Source organism: Tupaia chinensis, unplaced genomic scaffold (assembly GCF_000334495.1).
Source record: "Tupaia chinensis unplaced genomic scaffold, TupChi_1.0 Scaffold000184_1, whole genome shotgun sequence".
NCBI classification, from domain to species: domain Eukaryota; kingdom Metazoa; phylum Chordata; class Mammalia; order Scandentia; family Tupaiidae; genus Tupaia; species Tupaia belangeri.
The window spans coordinates 5,549,050-5,568,710 of NW_006159659.1; the positions used below are offsets into that span (position 1 = coordinate 5,549,050).

General features: G+C 41.1%; 1 protein-coding gene across 2 annotated transcripts in view; it reads right to left on the reverse strand.

The window, feature by feature from the left end:
- Positions 1 to 9,793, reverse strand: part of NUP42 (nucleoporin 42) — a 25,208-nt gene extending 15,415 nt beyond the window's left edge. The window contains exons 1-3 of one of the 2 annotated variants that reach the window (XM_006146668.3): positions 9,588 to 9,793; positions 7,215 to 7,443; positions 2,645 to 2,739 (exon numbers count right to left, since the gene is read on the reverse strand). In XM_006146668.3, the coding sequence (XP_006146730.1) occupies positions 2,645 to 2,739; positions 7,215 to 7,443; positions 9,588 to 9,699 (436 nt within the window). In that variant the 5' untranslated portion in view covers positions 9,700 to 9,793. Of the gene's footprint in view, positions 1 to 2,644; positions 2,740 to 6,114; positions 6,339 to 7,214; positions 7,444 to 9,587 lie in introns of those variants that run through there. The other variant, XM_027771120.1, reaches the window with a different exon arrangement.
- Positions 9,794 to 19,661: the final 9,868 nt, after the last annotated feature.

Here is a 19,661-nt window from a genome sequence, read left to right on the forward strand (position 1 = left end):
CAGAAAGGACCCCCTTCCACAGGCTGTAATCGCCTTCCTCAGTCCTCCAGCCCACCGGATCTTGGGGCACTCATGCATGAACCTCGTGTATTTCAGATTGACTAGGCTGGACATTGGAACTATGGTCACCATGTGGCATTTAATTTCCCTTGCATAGCACACTACTTCTCTGCCACAGTGCCAGCTCCAGTTGTCATTTTTTTAAAAAAATAAAAATTATCTGTGAAAAAAGTGGCTAGCTCAGCTCTCAACTCAAATGATCACACAAGTGCTTTCCTTCAAGATAACCACCATGGTTGGGTATGGGACTATATGCATGTTTTCTACTTTGTCACACAGAATATTAAAAACGTATATACTCAAGGGTCAAAATTGGAAAAAAAAAAAAAAAACTTTTATCTGTTTATCAAAGACATTTTCTTTTTTAAATTTATTTGCCAGAGGGTGCATGTGCTCAGCAGAGACATGTGAACTCAAACCAAATATGTGTAAGTAGAGCGAGAAAGCATTCCCTAGTGGGGCATGGTCATGCTGCAATTCCTTCTGCATTTCTCTATCCTGTTGGGATTTTAGGCACATATGCCTGGCATGTTTAACAAATTGTTGGGGCCAGGATTTGAACTAAATGGTCAGCCATGTGGGATCTGTTTCCAGGGCTGGCCCTATCAAGGGTCATTTAAAATGCCATTTAACTTTTTGTTTTTTTTTTTATTGTGACTACTATAGTCAACTAGTAGTCTGTTGATTCATGCTAATATATAAACAGTTTTACTCATCAATGCTTTTTCACCAAAATGCAAATATCCACACAATGATGATGTCAATCAATGTCTTTGTATTATGAAAATATTTTAAAGTTTTTTAAAAAGGTTATTTCTTCCATATAAAAGAGCCAGAGAGAGAGACAGACAGAGACAGGAATCCCCAATAAGGTTTTGATATCATGATCTACCCTCCAGCCTTAGTCAGCCCAAATCACCAGGTATGCATGCATGTGCCCAGTGTATATAGGAAGGCACAGAAATACCCCACCTGGGGACCTTCCTATGTGGGCCCAATTGCATTATTGCTGTGTTACTGTTTGTCTCTGAGAATAATTCTGAAGTTGTACTGCTCCTAAAAGAGTCTCAGAGAGAAGGCTGCTAAATTTAGCAAAAAGAAATACAGGATACTGAGCCTGCCAACACGACACGACATGACACAACACAACACAACACAACACAACACAACACAACACAACACAACACATAACAACACTTTGCAATGCTGAACCCACAAGGGAAGGTCCCTAGTTCCCATCCTGGGACACCCTGTGCATACTGGCACATGGATGTGTGCCCATGATCCAGCTGAGCTAGTAGTAGATTGTTGCCTGAAGACCCTGTTGAGGGTGTGTGTCTCTGCCTCTGGTAAAAGAAGTAAACAAATGAACTTTAAAAAAATATAAGATGCCCAGTTAAATTTTAATTTAAGACATATGACAAATACTTTTTTAGTGTAAGCATGTCCCAAATATTACATAGGATATACATAAACTAAAAATACTTTTGTTTACCTGAATTTAAATTTAATTGGATGTCTTATATTTTATCTGGCAACCCTGCTCAGGGATCCACATTTTGAAAACCGCTGCTTCAGGTTATTAGGTTCAATTCCAAACTAATTGAGACAATACTGAAGTACTTATTAAGTATTAATATTTAAACTGACCAAAGGCCCAATACTTCATTGTTTTCTTTATAGAAATTATCACTATCTGAAATGGTCTTACTACTTAAAATAATTATTGTCTTCCTCCCCCAAGAACATACGTTTCATAAGAGAGGGATCTTGCCTGTCTTGCTCATCACTACATTCTTAGCACTTAGAACTAGGCTTGGCAAAAAAGAAATTCAATACATATTTGTTGAATGACTGAGAGTATAAATAACTAAGGAGTGCTGATACAAATGTTCATTGAAAATGGGTAGGCAGAGCTGAGACAGGATGGAGATTCCAGAGTTCTGGGGTATTGACTGCAAGACTCCCATATGCCGGTACCTGCTATCTGCTCAATAGGACCAAGGCTGAGGACCACCCAGAAACCTCAGTGGTCAAGGCTTTAGTCCAGAATGGGCTGAGAGATTCTGGGCAAAAAAAAAATGGGAAAGAAAGGGGTATTCTAAAGAACTGCTACCCCAATAGCTTAGCTAATGCTCCTCACCTTCAAACACTATCTCTAGGATAGGTATCAGCATGATTTACAAAAAAGTAAGTATTCTTAGAGGGAAAGATAGGAAAGAAAGAGAGCAGAACCAGGCTGCCAAGATTTTAATGGCAGGCTCTTCTCTTCACTGAAGGCAGCTAAGAGGTACTGAAGTTGTATACACAGAGAACCAAGAACACTTCCTGGGTTCACAGGATTGGAATTGTGGGCCTTATTTTACAATTTCTCATGAGAGCAAAATATCTTAAAAAAAATAAATAAATTCTCTAACTTCAATCTCTGAATAATTAAGTTCTGCTAGAAAGTACTCAAACACTTTAAAAAATGTCCAGACTTCTAAATGCAGCTAAGTTTGTGGTTAATTTATTTGGCATGGTCTTGGTTTTAGAAAGTAATAGTTTTAGAACACATATTAAGAACATATGATTTCTCAGTTACCTGATATATGAGGTTTCTTTTTCACTGGTGAATAAACAGAAAACATCCACTGCCCTGATGATTCCCAAATCTCCATATCTTTTACAATTCCTTCCCTGAAAAAAAGCAAAGGATCTTTTTCACCTATTCTTAAAATTTGTCTTTATGGTTTTCAATGACTAAAATTTTAAATTCTAGTAAAATGTAATTAACAATGTTTCTATTATGGGACCAGCAGTTGGCGTAATGGCTATATCCTGGGCTCCCATGTTGTCGATCACAGTTTGAGTCCTGGACCTGGCAGCTTAAACTCATGCCGGGCGCGTGTGTGTGACTGCCCAAGATCCCGAAAGGAGAATGGAAGAGATGGGATTGCGGTGTGGCCATCCCCCCTGGGGGGTGATTTCTCACTTTCTGTCTCTCTGTCTTTCTGGTGAGCTCATGTGCTCTATAGCAAAAACCTCTCCAAAAAAAATAAATAATAAATAAAATAAAATGTTTTTATTATATTTTCTAAAGAGTGTTCCTTAAAGCAGCAGTTTATAAATAAACTATATTTGTAGTTATAAATATTACAATGTCAGAAGTTAATAACTTTGTTTTTCAATATACTGAACAATTAACTAACATACTGAAGTAAGAACTATCAGATAACACACTTTTACTTTTAATTAAAGCAAGAAAGAGAGAGCATAGATGTGTGGTAGGAGAAGGGATAGAGAAAGGGGAGACAGAGAGGGGAGGGAAACAGATACAGGTATTTTTGACAGAGTCTTAACATGCCATGATCTTCCTGTTCCAGTCTCCTGGTTAGCTAGGATCACAGGTGTGTGCCACCATACTCAGCCTGTTGGGCTAGAAACCGAACCTGGGTCTCCTAGTATTCCTAGCCACAATGAGTGGTGCCCTCTCTCTGATGCCATGGTGACTGGGTCACCAAATTTTTTTTAAAGAACTACAGTATTATAAAATATATAATGTAATTTTAATCTTTCTGTTATCATAAACACCAATAATCATTTAACTGGGAAGAACAGAAAAGTACTATTTAAGTGTTATATATCAATAGAATCATGAAATTGTTAAAGTGAGTCACAGGACTTCAGAGAACTTTTTGTTAAATTATCAATTTTCAACATGCAAAGTAAACCCACAAGTAGACCCACAGTAAATTTGTGGCAAAGCCATGGATACATTTGGTTGGTTGTAAATTACAGTTTTCCCTCTTCCAGAATGCAATAACAAATGATAGACATCACAGAGAACACTACATTAAATGTAGGATTGCAGCAAAAATAGGAAGGAGAGTTTCGTTTTCTTTCACTTAAAAAAAATCAATTGTATATATGTGGTACATAGATCAAAAAAAAATTTTTTTTTTTTGAGAGATTTTCACTGTAGGGCGCGTGCGCTCGCCAGACAGACAGAGAGAGACATAGAGACAGAAAGCGAGAAATCACCCCCCAGGGGGGATGGTCACACCGCAATCCCTTCTCCTCCATTCTCCTCTCGGGATCTTGGGCACGCACGCACACGCGCCCGGCGTGAGTTTTAAGCCACCGGGTCCGGGACACGAACCACGGTTGACGATGTGGGAGTCCAGCGACATAGCCATTATGCTAACTGCTGGTTCCCCAAAAAAAATTTTTTTTAAAGAGAGATTTTTGCTATCAGGCACATGTGCTTGCTGGAGAGACAGAAAGAGACAGAGAGACAGAAAGTGTGAGATCACCCAAGAGGGACATGGCCATGCCGCAATCCCTTCTTCATTCTTGTCTCAGGATTTGGGACACAAACACACATGTGCCAGGCATGAATTTAAGCTGCAAGGACTTAAGGTCTCAGATTCAAACCTTGGTCAGCTACATGAGAGTCCAGTGACATAATTGTTATGCACGCTGGTTCCACCACAAGTTTTAATATAGTCACAGGAAGTAAAAGACCAACTGGTATATACATCTATCCCAGGAGTCAAGAGCTGAAGGAATGTTATAAATGGTCAAGCATTATGTTGGCACCAGTCATAAATTTAACTACAATGTTCTCAAGAAAGTGATTGAACTGGGTCAGCTGGTGGTATGGTGGTGAAGGCAGCAGGACCTCACATCACTGACTGCATGGTTTGAATCCTGAACCTGGCAGCTTGAAGAACACACTAGGCACATGTGCATGATGACCAAAATATCAAGAGGAGAATGGAAGGGAAGGGATTATGGTATGGCCATTGCTCCTGGGAGTGATTTCTCACTTTTTCTCTCTCCCTCCCTTTCTTTGTCTCTCTATCTGCATCTCTCTGGTGAGTGATTGAACCTGATAACAAAAACAAACAAAAAGAAATGTCATGTGCCTATTCTATGACAATCAATGAAATTAGCTTGAATAGATCATTAAAATATAAGTTTCAGAAAGAAAAGAGAAGCTACATGTGACCTCAAAGATAATGAATTGTTGGGAACCAGCAGTTAGCGTAATGGCTATGTCGCTGGACTCCCACATAGTCGACCACGGTTCGCGTCCCGGACCTGGTGGCTTAAAACTCACGCCGGGAGCGTGTGCATGCGTGCCCAAGATCCCGAGAGGAGAATGGAGGAGAAGGGATTGCGGTGTGACCATCCCCCCTGGGGGGTGATTTCTCGCTTTCTGTCTCTATGTCTCTCTCTGTCTGTCTGGCAAGCACACGCGCCCTATAGCAAAAAACCTCTCCAAAAAAAAAAAAAAAAAGATAATGAATTGTCCTAAATTACTTCATACTTTAAAGAATTAATAATTTACAAAGAACTTAAGCAGTCCTAACATTAGAAAGCTACTCACAATACAGTGTTATTATGAGAAAGTGGAAAAAGCATAATCAGCCCCAAGAAAATACCCTACTGATAAGAAGAAATGATACATGCATAAGTGAATTAAAGTCTAGGATGACATATAGCAAAATAGTGGTGATCTCTGAATGATGGCATCATTGGTGATTTTTTTCCTTTTTGCTTTCTCTGATTTTTTAAAAAATTAATTTGCCAAAGGATGTGTAGACTTGCTGCCTGAGAGGGGCAAGAGAAGGGAGAAGGGAGAAAGCATTGGGGATGGCCATGCAGCAATTCCTTCTTCTCCATCCCATCCTTTGGGATTCTGGGTAAGCATGCACATGTGCCCAGCAGGTTTTTAAGCCACTGGGTTTGGGTCTCAAACCACACAGTTGGATGTGTGGGATCTGGCTGCCTTAACCAGCACACCATCAGCTGGCCCTGATTTTTCAATAAGACAATACTTTTTTTTTTTAAAGAATTATCTTATTTAACTTTATTTCTTTATTTAAATTGGACCTGAGAAGGACAGAATGAGAAAGAGTAAGAAAGTCAGCCATGAGGGAGCCCAGCATCCTTAACCATCACACCAGCTGCCAGCCCAACACACTACTTCTTTGTCAAAGGAAATATTGTCGATACTTTGGAAAAAATAAGCAAATGGGTAATATTTTCTTGGAGACTTTGACTTACAGAAGTTTCTTTTCATCCTTCTGTTCTTCAGAGCTAACTGAGGCAAATGGATTCTGAGACAACCCAAAGACACTGTTCTTGCCTGTTGACACTCCAGAATCAAAAGAACTGCAAGATGGCTTTTCTTGATCTCTGCTGCCCCCCCATGGTGTGGATTTGGAGAAACTAGATGGCTGGATGACACTGGAATATCTTTGACTTGTGTTATTCCATCCTCGTCTGTTATTACCTAAAACAAAAAAAGGGACAACTTTACTGGCACCTCCTCTTTACATCTCAAAAATCTTCATTATATTTTGTCGTACTATGTCTAGACATTATGCCAACATTCCACAGGCACTATATTTCTACTGATTTAAAATGACAATCTTTTTATTTTGAATTATCAATAAATCATGTAACAGTTTAATTGCATTTCTGTTTAATGAGACTTAAAGTACTATAAATCCATAGAAAATAATGATATGTAACTAAGTTCCGCTGACACAAGTTTATTAAATAAACCATACATTCTAAATCATAATAGGCTCCTTACTGATAAAAAGCTGTTTTTACTCAACCACCGCCACCTGCTGGCCACAACATTTATTTTTACATCTGCATCTTGAGCAAATTTCCACAGAATGACAAATATTATATTCTGTTGTCCCTGGAAATACACTCGCATCTATCAGATCCCGAGTCCCAATTTTTAGTTTGGAATATTTCACTAGCATCCCATCCTTTGGGATTCTGGGTAAGCATGCACATGTGCCCAGCAGGTTTTTAAGCCACTGGGTTTGGGTCTCAAACCACACAGTTGGATGTGTGGGATCTGGCTGCCTTAACCAGCACACCATCAGCTGGCCCTGATTTTTCAATAAGACAATACTTTTTTTTTTTAAAGAATTATCTTATTTAACTTTATTTCTTTATTTAAATTGGACCTGAGAAGGACAGAATGAGAAAGAGTAAGAAAGTCAGCCATGAGGGAGCCCAGCATCCTTAACCATCACACCAGCTGCCAGCCCAACACACTACTTCTTTGTCAAAGGAAATATTGTCGATACTTTGGAAAAAATAAGCAAATGGGTAATATTTTCTTGGAGACTTTGACTTACAGAAGTTTCTTTTCATCCTTCTGTTCTTCAGAGCTAACTGAGGCAAATGGATTCTGAGACAACCCAAAGACACTGTTCTTGCCTGTTGACACTCCAGAATCAAAAGAACTGCAAGATGGCTTTTCTTGATCTCTGCTGCCCCCCCATGGTGTGGATTTGGAGAAACTAGATGGCTGGATGACACTGGAATATCTTTGACTTGTGTTATTCCATCCTCGTCTGTTATTACCTAAAACAAAAAAAGGGACAACTTTACTGGCACCTCCTCTTTACATCTCAAAAATCTTCATTATATTTTGTCGTACTATGTCTAGACATTATGCCAACATTCCACAGGCACTATATTTCTACTGATTTAAAATGACAATCTTTTTATTTTGAATTATCAATAAATCATGTAACAGTTTAATTGCATTTCTGTTTAATGAGACTTAAAGTACTATAAATCCATAGAAAATAATGATATGTAACTAAGTTCCGCTGACACAAGTTTATTAAATAAACCATACATTCTAAATCATAATAGGCTCCTTACTGATAAAAAGCTGTTTTTACTCAACCACCGCCACCTGCTGGCCACAACATTTATTTTTACATCTGCATCTTGAGCAAATTTCCACAGAATGACAAATATTATATTCTGTTGTCCCTGGAAATACACTCGCATCTATCAGATCCCGAGTCCCAATTTTTAGTTTGGAATATTTCACTAGACCAACTGTGAATGACACCAAGGGCTGTCTTCAGGAAAAGGAATCAGACTTGAAACCACCATGCAGCACAAGATTTAAGATCAGATGAACAGCCCTAATGGAAAGAAGGGACAGCACCTACTTGATACCTGAAAGCACTAGTTCCAGTCCTAAGAAACAAAACCTAATTATTCTTCTGTGCTTCGAAACAAGTGTTGTACTTTGGATTCATGTCTGATTCCTTCACTCCCTGAAAACAAAAACAACTGCGACAATCCAGGCTTAGGAAGCAGGTCAAAGTGATCCTCATATTTGCTTCCCTAGTTTTTTTTTTTTTTCCAGAAAGGTTTTTGCTATAGGGCGCGAGCGCTCACCAGACAGAGAGAGACAGAGAGACAGAAAGCGAGAAATCACCCCCCAGGGGGATGGTCATGCCGCAATCCCTTCTCCTCCATTCTCCTCTCAGGATCTTGGGCACATACGCACATGCGTATGGCGTGAGTTTAAGCCACGGGGTCCTCGAACGGCAGTCGACTACGTGAGAGTCCAGCAACATAGCCCTTACGCTAACTGCTGGTCCCGCTTCTCTAGTTCTTAATTAGGCAATCACTTCCTCCCAATTTTAAACCAGATTTTTTTTTAAATAATTTATTTATTCATTCATTTATTTTTTAACTTGACCATAGAGACAGAGGCAGAGAGTGAGAAGGAGAGGAAGTGAGAAAGCAAGCCACCAGATTCAGGATTCGAACTCTGGTCGGCCATGTGGGAGTGTCCAGTGTCTTAACCACCACACCACCTGCTAGTCCCTTAACCCAGATTTCTTTCTTTTCTTTTTTTCTTTAGAGAGGTTTTTACTATAAGGCGCCTGCACTCGCCAGAAAGACAGAGACAGAGAGACAGAAAGCAAGAAATCACCCCCCAGGGGGGATGGCCATGCCGCAATCCCTTCTCCTCCATTCTCCTCTCGGGATCTTGGGCATGCACGCACACGCACCCAGCGTGAGTTTAAGCTGCAGGGTCTGGGACTCGACCCGCGGTCTACTACGTGGGAGTCCAGCGACATAGCCATTACACTAACTGCTGGTCCCCCAACCCAGATTTCTGAACCAGGCGTCTCATCCTCCAACTTTTACTCCCAATTTTATGGCATGCGCATTTTTCTGTGGTATAGCTCTATAACTTTTATTAACTTTTTAGAGGACTTCACGACTTCCCTCAAATTGAGTTCTTTTTCTGACTTGCGTTGCTAGCCTCTCCCTCGAAAAAAGAATTTAGTAAAAATTATAAGCAAGATGTCAAGGGGGAAAAAAAGTGCACGTAAGGGTAATAAGACAAGGAAGATGGCCTTTGGGTCGACCCACGCGAATTCCAACCACTGCCATCCACCCGCGAAACAGTTCTGATAGGTCCTTCGGATTTAAAAAACTCATTGTTTAGCGCTAGCATCCAGCGGCAAAGGCGGGTCCTCATCTGCTCAACAAAACCGGAACATTTCCCTGGAAGGCGGATAAAAACATCAGATCGGAACACTGCGCGGTCTGCGGGCGTGGCAGGCGAGACCGAGCAGTGGCGCGCTGAGGCTCTGCGCCCAGCTCGGGGACCCACGCGGGACGCCCAGTCCCTTCCGACCTGGCCTTCCCCGGCTCTGCCCAAGGCGGAGGATTGAGGGGAACCTTACCCGCGGGCTGTTGCTGTCGTCCCCTGCCCCAACTCCCGGCGCTGGGATGTTCGTTCCAGCACCGGTCTCCGAAGCGGCATCGGCCTTGAAGGAAGAATTGACAGATGGTCATAACGGAGTGGTCTTCAAACAACACTAGCCAGCGACCCGACAGCCCCCACCAACCGAAGAAGCCCGGTCCCGCTACTGTGACATCATCTTATCGCGCCAGGGGAGGCACAGTTGCTCTTGTCCCGCCCTCGGAGCCTCTGCTATGAGAGGCGTAGATTTCAGCCAATAGGGTTTGAGAAGAGCGGGCCTGCACAGACGCATTGAGTGTGGTCTGGGACCGCGAGATGCTTGAACCGTGATTTGAAGGAAGGGAGGTGCGTGTGATCTGGCGCTGGATCTCGGATTTCCAAGGAGACCTGAGGTCCGCAATGAGAGGAAAGCGAATCAAGCAAACCCAAAACTTCAGCAATGCTCTGAGAGGATGATTACCTGTGACTTGGGAGCCCGAGTCTACTTCATGTGTAACTGTTGAGAAAGTGTTAGGTCCAGTCGCGTTGAAAAAGTAAACATCGAAACACCAGTTCATAGGGATGCCTAACAGTCGGACAAAGCCAGTTGCGTCATTAGGATAACTATTACAACACACTGAACGGAAAGTGTAATAACCCCTATCTTTCAGTTCGCACATTTTTAAAAAAATTTTTATTTTTTATGTTTTCGTTCTAGGCGCGCCTGCGCTTACTGGAGAGACGGGCCGAAAGGGAGAAATCACCCCGCGGGAGGATGGCCACGCGGTAATCCTTTCTCCAGTCTTCTCTCCGGACTTGGGGAATGCACGCACCCAAACCTCGCCCCCCGTGAGGTTTAAGTTACCCGGTCTGGGACTCAGCCACGGGTTATGTGGGAGTCCAGCGACATAACCATTATGTCATCATACAGAGAAACCGTGTTCTTGAGAGTACACAGAAACATTGCATTTTGAAATTATATCGGTAAGAATGAAATATCCCGTCCTTGGCTGGAGGACCTAAGCCACTTTAACCCAGAGAAGTAGCTTCAATTTTTATCCAGGTGCAGAGCTTCAGATAAGGGCTTTTTAAAAGCAACAATCCACGTTTTCGTAACTATATGTTTTCCATGGAAACATAACCCTACATCTATTTCTCAGTCCAGACCTGATATCCATGCCTTAACATACAGTGTTGCTTTGTGGTGAGTCTATACAAAGCTTTATTTAAATTTTACCTAAACTTTAGTCTCCTCAAATCCTACAATAACTTTCTTTTTTTTTTTTTTTTTTTTTTAGTTTTGGCTGTTTTCACCAGAGAGAGAGAGAGGGAGAGTGTGAAAGTATTCTGGGGGGGTGGGGGTGGGGGTGGGATGGCTGTGCCACAATGATCCCTTCTCCACTCAACTCAGGATTTTGGCACACATGCACATGTGCACAGAATGTTTTTTGAGCCTCCGGGTCTGGGACTTGAACCACGCTGTTGGCCATGTGGAATCTAGCTGCCTTAACCACTGGCTGGCTCAACTTTTACTTTGTAAAAGGAGGGTTTTTTTTTTTTTTTCATTTTTTCCATGAAGGAGAAACCACATCCCCAAGGAGATCTTGACAAGCAGTCTACCCCCAGCCTCAGCCAGTTAAGCATCATGGGCACATGTGTAGGCCCAGAGCACTCAGGGAGTTCTTCAGAACCTTCTCAAGTAGGCCAACCTTGCAGAGCATTGTGGTCTGCTGGGCCACCTCCTGGCCCCAAATACCTCTTACTTTGTATGGAGGGACACCCTGTAGTTCTTGTGTGCAGTCTCCTTGGTTGCAGTGAGCTAATAGATCTGACTTGGCTGGATTATAGGCTTGTCTTTGGTGGTTTTAGGATTGGGCTAGGATGAGCCATCATTCTTGCTCACATACTTTGGATTTTGGGGACAGCAGAATCTACAGGAGCTCTGGGAATGACCAATGCAAATTAGTTCTATTTTGTTTTTAAATAAATCAACATAGTTTATTTTGAAACAGTCAAATTTAGGGAAGAGTTACAGATAAAACTTTTTACTGAATTACTTGAGACTGTGTTGCGTACTAATGCCCCAACACCCAAATATTCACTGTTTATGTCCTACAAAGAAGGGCCTTCTCCTACAATGCAATCATTGTAGAAGATTAACCCACAATGCAATCATCAAAATTAGCACACTAATATGGATGTAATTATTACTATCTAATACTTAAGAACTTACTCATGTTTGCCAAATGTCCCAATAGTGCCCCTTAAAGGAAAAGAATGCAATTCGGAATCACTATGGCCTTAGACATCTTTTTTTTTTTTTTGGAGAGGTTTTTTCCACTATAGGCCACGTGTGCTCGCCAGACAGACAGAGAGAAAGCGAGAAATCACCCCCCAGGAGGGATGGTCACGCCGCAATCCCTTCTCCTCCATTCTCCTCTCGGGATCTTGGGTACGAACGCACATGCGCCCAGCGTGAGTTTTAAGCCACCGGGTCCAGGACACGAACCGTGGAGGACTACATGGGAGTCCAGCGACATAGCCATTACGCTAACTGCTGGTTCCCGACATCTTTTTTTTTTTAGGCTCCTTCAACCTGGAACACTTCCTCAGTCTTTCCTTGATTTTTATGACTTTGGCATTATTAAAGGTTACAGATTAATTTGTAGAAATTCTTCAATGCAGGTCTGTTTGATGTATTCTTATGACTAAATTCAGGTGATCCACTGGACAGGATTATCACAGACAGAAGTGAAGTCCTTCTTTCCTATGCTATTAGTAATTTTATAGGAAGTTACTTTATATGAAAATCTGATTACTCACCCAACTTTAGTTCATTTATTCCTATCAGTATAGATTCATGATTTCCATTTTTTCTCAGTGGGTTATTATCTATTACTATCATCATTTGATGCTCAAATCATCCCATGTTTGGCTGGTGGGTGCCTCTTCAAGATCCTCTGTCCTTTCTCAAAAGGGCAATCAATCAATCAAACTCCCATGATTCTTTAAGCACTTTTTTTACTTTATGTCCCCCAAAGGTACTCCAGGCTAATTTTTACATTTCCCCACTCCAGTTCCTAGAACCAATCATTTCTCCAAGAAATCCCAGGTCCTCAGAGACCAATGTCTGAACTCAGGGTGTGCTCAGTTATTATGTTTTCATTCTAGTTGCTTTCACGGACATTGCTAGGCAATATATTTATAGACAGGCATATATAATTAAACCGATACATATTTCTATATATATACTGAAACTATGAGATCACACCAATAATCTCTAATTCCAGTCCAAGTTCCCAGAATTCACTTTATTTTCCTCCTCTATTGGTAACTCTTTTTTTTATTTTTAGAGATTTTTGCTATAGGCATGTATGCTCACCAGAGAGACAGAAAGTGAGAAATCACCCTTCTCCATTCTGCCCTCAGGATCTTGTGTACACACTCACATGCACCTGGCATGAGTTGGGTTTTTTTTAGATTATTTTTACATTTTTCCATATTTACTTTACATATAAAAAAAATTTTCGCTCATACTCTGTAGTTCTTGACAGTTAATAAACAACTTTCAAAATTTAAAAGTACTGAATTTTAAAGATAATGTTCAAAATATTTCTTAAAATTTTGTATAATTTTGTGACTCTATAACAACAAAAACAGTATGGTTTTAAATATTTTTGAGAAGATATTTACATGTCAACTACTCACATTGTTGAAAAGCAAATGCCCAGCACACTAGTCACACATAAACCTCAATTCAGCCCTGCCTACCAAGTATTCTGTGATATACCATCTGCTAGCAAAGATCAGTCTCTTTTTCTTCCTTCAAAGTTGTTCTCAAGATAATCTTCTGGTGGGAACCAGCAGTTAGCGTAATGGCTATGTCGCTGGACTCCCACGTAGTCGACTGTGGTTTGCGTCCCGGACCCGGTGGCTTAAAGCTCACGCCGGGCGCGTGTGTGTGCGTGCCCAAGATCCTGAGAGGAGAATGGAGGAGAAGGGATTGTGGCGTGACCATCCCCCCTGGGGGGTGATTTCTCGCTTTCTGTCTCTATGTCTCTGGCGAGCGCACGTGCCCTATAGTGAAAATACCCCCCCCCCAAAAAAGAAAGTAAAATGTTTAAATTGGAAAAACAAAGCATAGTAAAAAAAAAAAATTAGTAACGTTTTATTCAAAAGTCATAAAATTCTATTTCGCCAGTTCAGTCTTATGTTCAAACTCTCTTCTGTTGAATATGCAGTGTTGCCGTGGTCCAATCTTTCCATGGTCCAATCTTTCTGTTAAAATCCTGGAAGTTAGCATTCAACATTGTTATTGGTATTTCTTGTTCCTAGCATTAAATTGGTCATTTTCTTGGTTGCCTTCTGTATGTATCTCTAGTTTTCCTGCCTTGAAGAATGGGTCTGCTACTGACAGATTCTTTCAGATCTTGTTCATCTAAAATGTTTTTATTCTTTCTTTCCATATGTAAGATACTCTTGCTGGGTATAGTATTCTTGGTTGAAACTGTTTTTCACTTAACATTTCGAATATATTCTCCCATTCTTTCCTTGCTCGCATTGTTTCTGATGAGAAGTCTGAGGCTAGCCTGATAGGATAACCTTTGTAAGTAACCTGACATTTCTTTCTTGCCAATTTTAGTATCTTGTCTTTGTAGATTTGACCAGTATAGCTTTGATGTGCCTTGGAGATCTTCTTGGGTTGACTCTATTAGGGGTCCTATTTATTTCTTGGGTCTGGATATTTGAATGCCTCTTTAGATTCCAAAATTTCATGGAATAGATTATCAATGCCCTTATTAGTTTCCTCACCTTCTGGGATACTGATTATCTGGATGTTTGGGTGCTTAATGGTGTCTAGTATTTCTCATATAGTGTTCTCATTTGGGAGGGTTACTTTCTCAGGTTTTTTTTTTTTTTTTTCCTAGATCAGAGGTTTTGCCTTCAACATCTGAGATTCGATTCTGTGCATAGACTAATCTGTTTTCAATACTTTCAAGGGAGGTTTTGATCCTGGTATGAGTTTTTAAGTCACCGGGTACAGAACTTGAACTCAGTTGACTATGTGGGAGTTCAGCAACATAATAACCATTACATCATCTGCTGGTCCCATAACTCTCTTTATAAAAAAGTTAGGGGCCAGCCCATGGTGTGGTGGTGAAGATGGCTGGATCCCACATGGACAACTGCACATTTCAAGTCTTGGGTCTAGCAGCTTGAGAACTATACCAAGTATGTGCCCAAAATCTTGAAGGTGAAATGCAGAAGGGATTGCAGTGTGACCATCCCCTATTGGGGGGGGGGGTCCTTTCTCACTTTCCCTTTCTGCCTGTCTCTCCCACGAGTACACCTGTCCAGCAAATTAAACAACAAAAGACTGGTTTGCTCTTGGGCCAGACCATAGTGTGGGGTTAAGGTGGCTGGATCCCACATAGCCTGCTATGTGGTTTTATTCTTGGCCTCTGGGCCTTAAGAAATACTCTGGACACATGTGTCTGTGTGACCAAAATCCCAAAGAGAAACAGAAGGGCTTATGGTGTGACTATTCCCCATGTGGGGCCTGCATTTTTACTTTCCCTCCCTGTCTCCAGTGAGCACATGTGCCTTCTTGTAAAATTAACATAAGTACAACAAATTTTTAAAATTTTAAGTTAATTTTTTCCATGAGTAAGAGAAAGAGACAAGTGCCCCTAACAGTCTTTATGCTGCACTCTGCTCCCCGCTTCCAGCAACCCCAGATTATAGGCATGTGCACACCTGGCATGCTCAGGGTGGGGCCAGAACCTTCCCATGTGGGCCAGCCTCTTAGAGCATTGCATTATCATTGCACCACCCACCATCTGGCACTCTGCAAGTCCATTCTTTGGCAGTAAGAAACTTGATTTCCATTATCCTAAGTAAATGTATTCTTTCCTTGTATTAACGAATCTCTTTGTAGCCACTGACTTTTCATTCTTGCCAATGCCAGCATGCACAAAGATTTTGTTGGGATCAGATACCTAAATTAATACCAATGGTGGCTGAAGCTTAAGAGAGGGTGAGCATTGGGACCAGCAGTTAGTATAATAATGGCTATGTCGCTGGACTCCCATAGTTGACCGTGGTTCGATTCCCGGACCCAGTGGCATAAACTCACGCTGGGCGCGTGTGCGTGCATGCCCAAGATCCCGAGAGGAGAATGGAGGAGAAGGGACTGCGGCGTGGTCATCCCCCCTGGGGGGTGATTTCTTGCATTCTATCTCTCTGTCCCTCTCTGTCTGTCTGGCGAGCGCACGCGCCCTATAGCAAAAACCTCTCCAAAAAATAAAAAGAGAGAGAGAGAGGGTGAGCATAATGCTCAGTGAAGGTGGAGTGGTAGACAAGGCCAGAATCCTGGCTGAGACTGTCTAGGTGGAGTGCTGTGTGAGGTTACAAGAGCCTAGGGCCGCACTGGCAAAACTTGGCAGTGATCAGTTTGATGAGGGGTATATATGGAAATCAGGAGTGGGGTTACAGGAAGGAAACTTGTGGTTTCAAGTAGGGGAAAAACAAAAACTTAAAAACAAACAAAAAAAAACCTTCTGCCTCCCTTTCTTCTTGAAAAACATCTCACATTATGAGGAAAAATGAGTAAAAATTCCATCTTTGATGATACTAGGAGATATACATAATCTCAAATCACAATTTATAAACACTGAATGCACATGGAACAGCAGATAGTGAATTACTTAGTAGAGAGAAAGATCAAATCAAATCCATGTAAGGTAAACAATGAAGTCCCCAAAGAAGGCCAAAAAGCTCAAGAATTAAGAGCCACCAGGCACCACAGACGCATGGATTGTTTGAAAATCTGTATGATGTGTGTTTAGAACTTAGCTCCAAAATTCGCCCAATGAGGAAACAATCACTGAGATCCCCCCCCCCCCCCCGAAAAACCCCCAGAAAAAAAGAGAACAGAGGCTTCAGATTCCAGGGCACCAAGAAGAGAGGGCTGATGCTTATGAATGGTGAGTTAGAATCCCCTTTGTCAGAGCACCAGAAATTCTGTAGTTAGGTTTAGTTTCCATCTTCCCAAAAGGCAGGAGACTGGAAAGTTGTTTGCTGGAGAATCAAACATCCCAGAAAATTAGCTCTGGAACAGATCAGCAAAGGGCATAATGGCTACATCACTGGACTCCCACATAGTTGATTAAGGTTCAAGTCTCGGATCTAGCAGTTTAAAACTCACACTGGGCATCTGTGTCCAAGATCCTGAGGGTAGAATGGAGAAGAAGGATTGCAGTGTGGCCATCCCTTGCGGGAGGGGTGATTTCTTGCTTTCTGTCCCTCTGGCAAGTGCAAGTACCCTATAGCAAAAAAATTTCTCAAAAAAAAGTTCTGAATCTCTTAAGAACACCTCAGTAAAAATAGCTGGCCATTCTGTCAAAGTTCACCAATTAGTAAACTTGTCCCTATACACAAAATTTTCATCAAATTTTAAATGTATCATTTAAAATATAAATGCACAGGGAAGGACAAGATAATTGAGGACAGACACCAGCTGGAAAGACCAAAGCAAACAAACAGAAAAAGAAGTTAGGAAGGCCAGCTCTGTAGCCTAGTGGTTAAGGGAGCCAGTTGCCACATGGGTGACTGTGGTTCAAATCCTGGCTCCAGTGAAAAACATGCTGGGCATGTGTGTTGATTGTGGCCAAAATCCCAACAGGATGGAGAAATAGAGAAGGTATTATGACATGGCCATGGCACATTGGGCAATGCTTTCTCCCTTGCTCTGTATGTATTTGGAGAGTGCATGTGTCTGCTAGGGAAAAAAGTCAATGCAAGATAAAGAGTAAAACTATACCATATTGACAAGCACATTTCTTTACTCATTTCTCCCAAAATTCATATCCTGTATTCTATTTTAATTAAAATTTTTTATTTTAAGAGACACAATCTTGCTATATTGCCCAGGCTGGTCTCAAACTTGCAATACTCATATATCAGCCTGCCAAAGAGCTGGGATTACAGCATCTACTTTCTTCTCAGTAGACATTTGCTATGATAATATTATATCTTTTATATTAATACTATCTTGATGACATAATTCAGTCTAAATCATTTTTTAAAAATCACAATTTGAACATGAAAGTTTAGCATTAAAAAATTGTTGCTATTATAAAATGGTTTCTTAAAATTGTGATTTTGTGGCCTAGTTTTTGAAAAGTTGACATATTGTTCCATGAGAATTTTTGAATGAAAAATTATTTTGACATGACAGTATTACAAAATAAAATGTGTAATTCAATTTTTTTTAACTTATTTCTTTTCATTGCCAGAGGGCATGTATGATTGCCAGACAGAGAAGGAGAGCAAGTACCCCCAACAGGGTGTGATCAGACGACGACCCTTTTTCTTCCAGTCTGCATTCCCACAGGATTTGGGGTGTGCAAGTGTGAAGACACACATATACAGCATATTTTTCAAGCCACTAGGACTAGGATTTGAATGTGGAATTTGGCTCCCTTAATCGCTGTGCTGAAGGGCTGGCCCTCACAATTTTGCAAACAACTTCCAACGCAGAAAAATACATTAATTTGGAATTATGACAGATTACCAAGGGGAAAAAGAAAAACATTATATACAACATCAAACTTGTCTATATACTAATCAGTTAACACAGCCTAAAAATAAAACCTAGTACATTTAAAAAATCTTAAACAGTGCTGCATATTCTACATGACAGATTATTGTATTAAAGTAGGTAATATGATATTGATATGATAAATGGATAGTCTGCCCTGAAAAAAAATCAAATTACATTTCAATGGAAGACAAAATTCAATACCCTACATTAAACTGTTCAGAAGAGTCTAATCTAGAGACAGAAAGTAGATTACTGGGTAGCTAAGGTGAGGTATCTGGGGTGTGTGTGTGTGTATGTACTGGATTGAATAGTGCAAGCCCCCATTCATGTCTAAGAATCTCATTTGTAAACAGGTTTTTGCAGAGGTAATCAGTTAAGATGAGGTCATGCTGGATATGTGTGTGTGTGCACACGCACATGTTTGGGGAGGGGGTTAAATCCAAGAATTTATAAGAACACCATGTGAAGATATACACATGTGAAGACAGAAGTGGAGACTGAAGGAGGCAACTACATGCTAAGGAATACCAAGGATTGCGAATAACCCTCAGAAGCTGAGGAAGAAGAGGCAAGGGCAGTTTCTGTCCCAGGCCCTCTGGAAGGAAACAATTCTGCTGACACTTTGAATTTGGACTTCTGACTTCCCAAACTGAGAGAATAAGTTTGTTGTTTCAATCAACCAAGTTTGTGGTAATTTCTGATAAGGCCTTTGATAACTAACATATGGGAAAATGGGAAGTGGATGCTAATGAGTTAATTCTTTTCAGGATAATGAAAATATTCGAACTTTGCTCGAGGGCATATTTTCTTGTCCAAGAGAGAAATAGAAAGGGAAAATGAGAAAGCACCCCCTCCCCATGGGGGTCAGTCATGTCCCAATCCCTTCTGCTTGGTTCTCCTTTCCATATTTTGGGCATGCAGGTATTTTGGCAAACCGAGTAGTCGGCCATGTGGGTTCCAGCCACCTTAACCACCATGCTTGAAAATATTCTAGGGACCAGCAGATGCCGTAATGGCTATGTCACTGGACTCCCAGGTAGTTGACCACGGTTCGAGTCCCAGACCCAGTGGCTTAAACTCATGCCAGGCGTGTGTGCGTGCATGCCCAAGATCCCAAGAGGAGAATGGAGGAGAAGGGATTGTGGCGTGGCCATCCCCCCTGGGGAGTGATTTCTTGCTTTCTGTCTCTCTGTCTCTCTCTTTCTGGCTATTGCAAAAACCTCTCCAAAAAAAGAGAAAATATTCTAAAATTGTGGTGATAGTTGCACACCTCCACAAATATACTAAAAACAACTGAATGGTACACTTTAAGTGGCTGAATTGAATGATATATGAATTATACCTCAATAAAGATACATGTGCGTTAAAAACCCCCTACATAACATATCTGTCAATGTATTTTCTTGTAATTCCTTTTTTTTTTCTTTTTTTGGAGAGGTTTTTGCTATAGGGCATGTGCGCTCGCCAGAC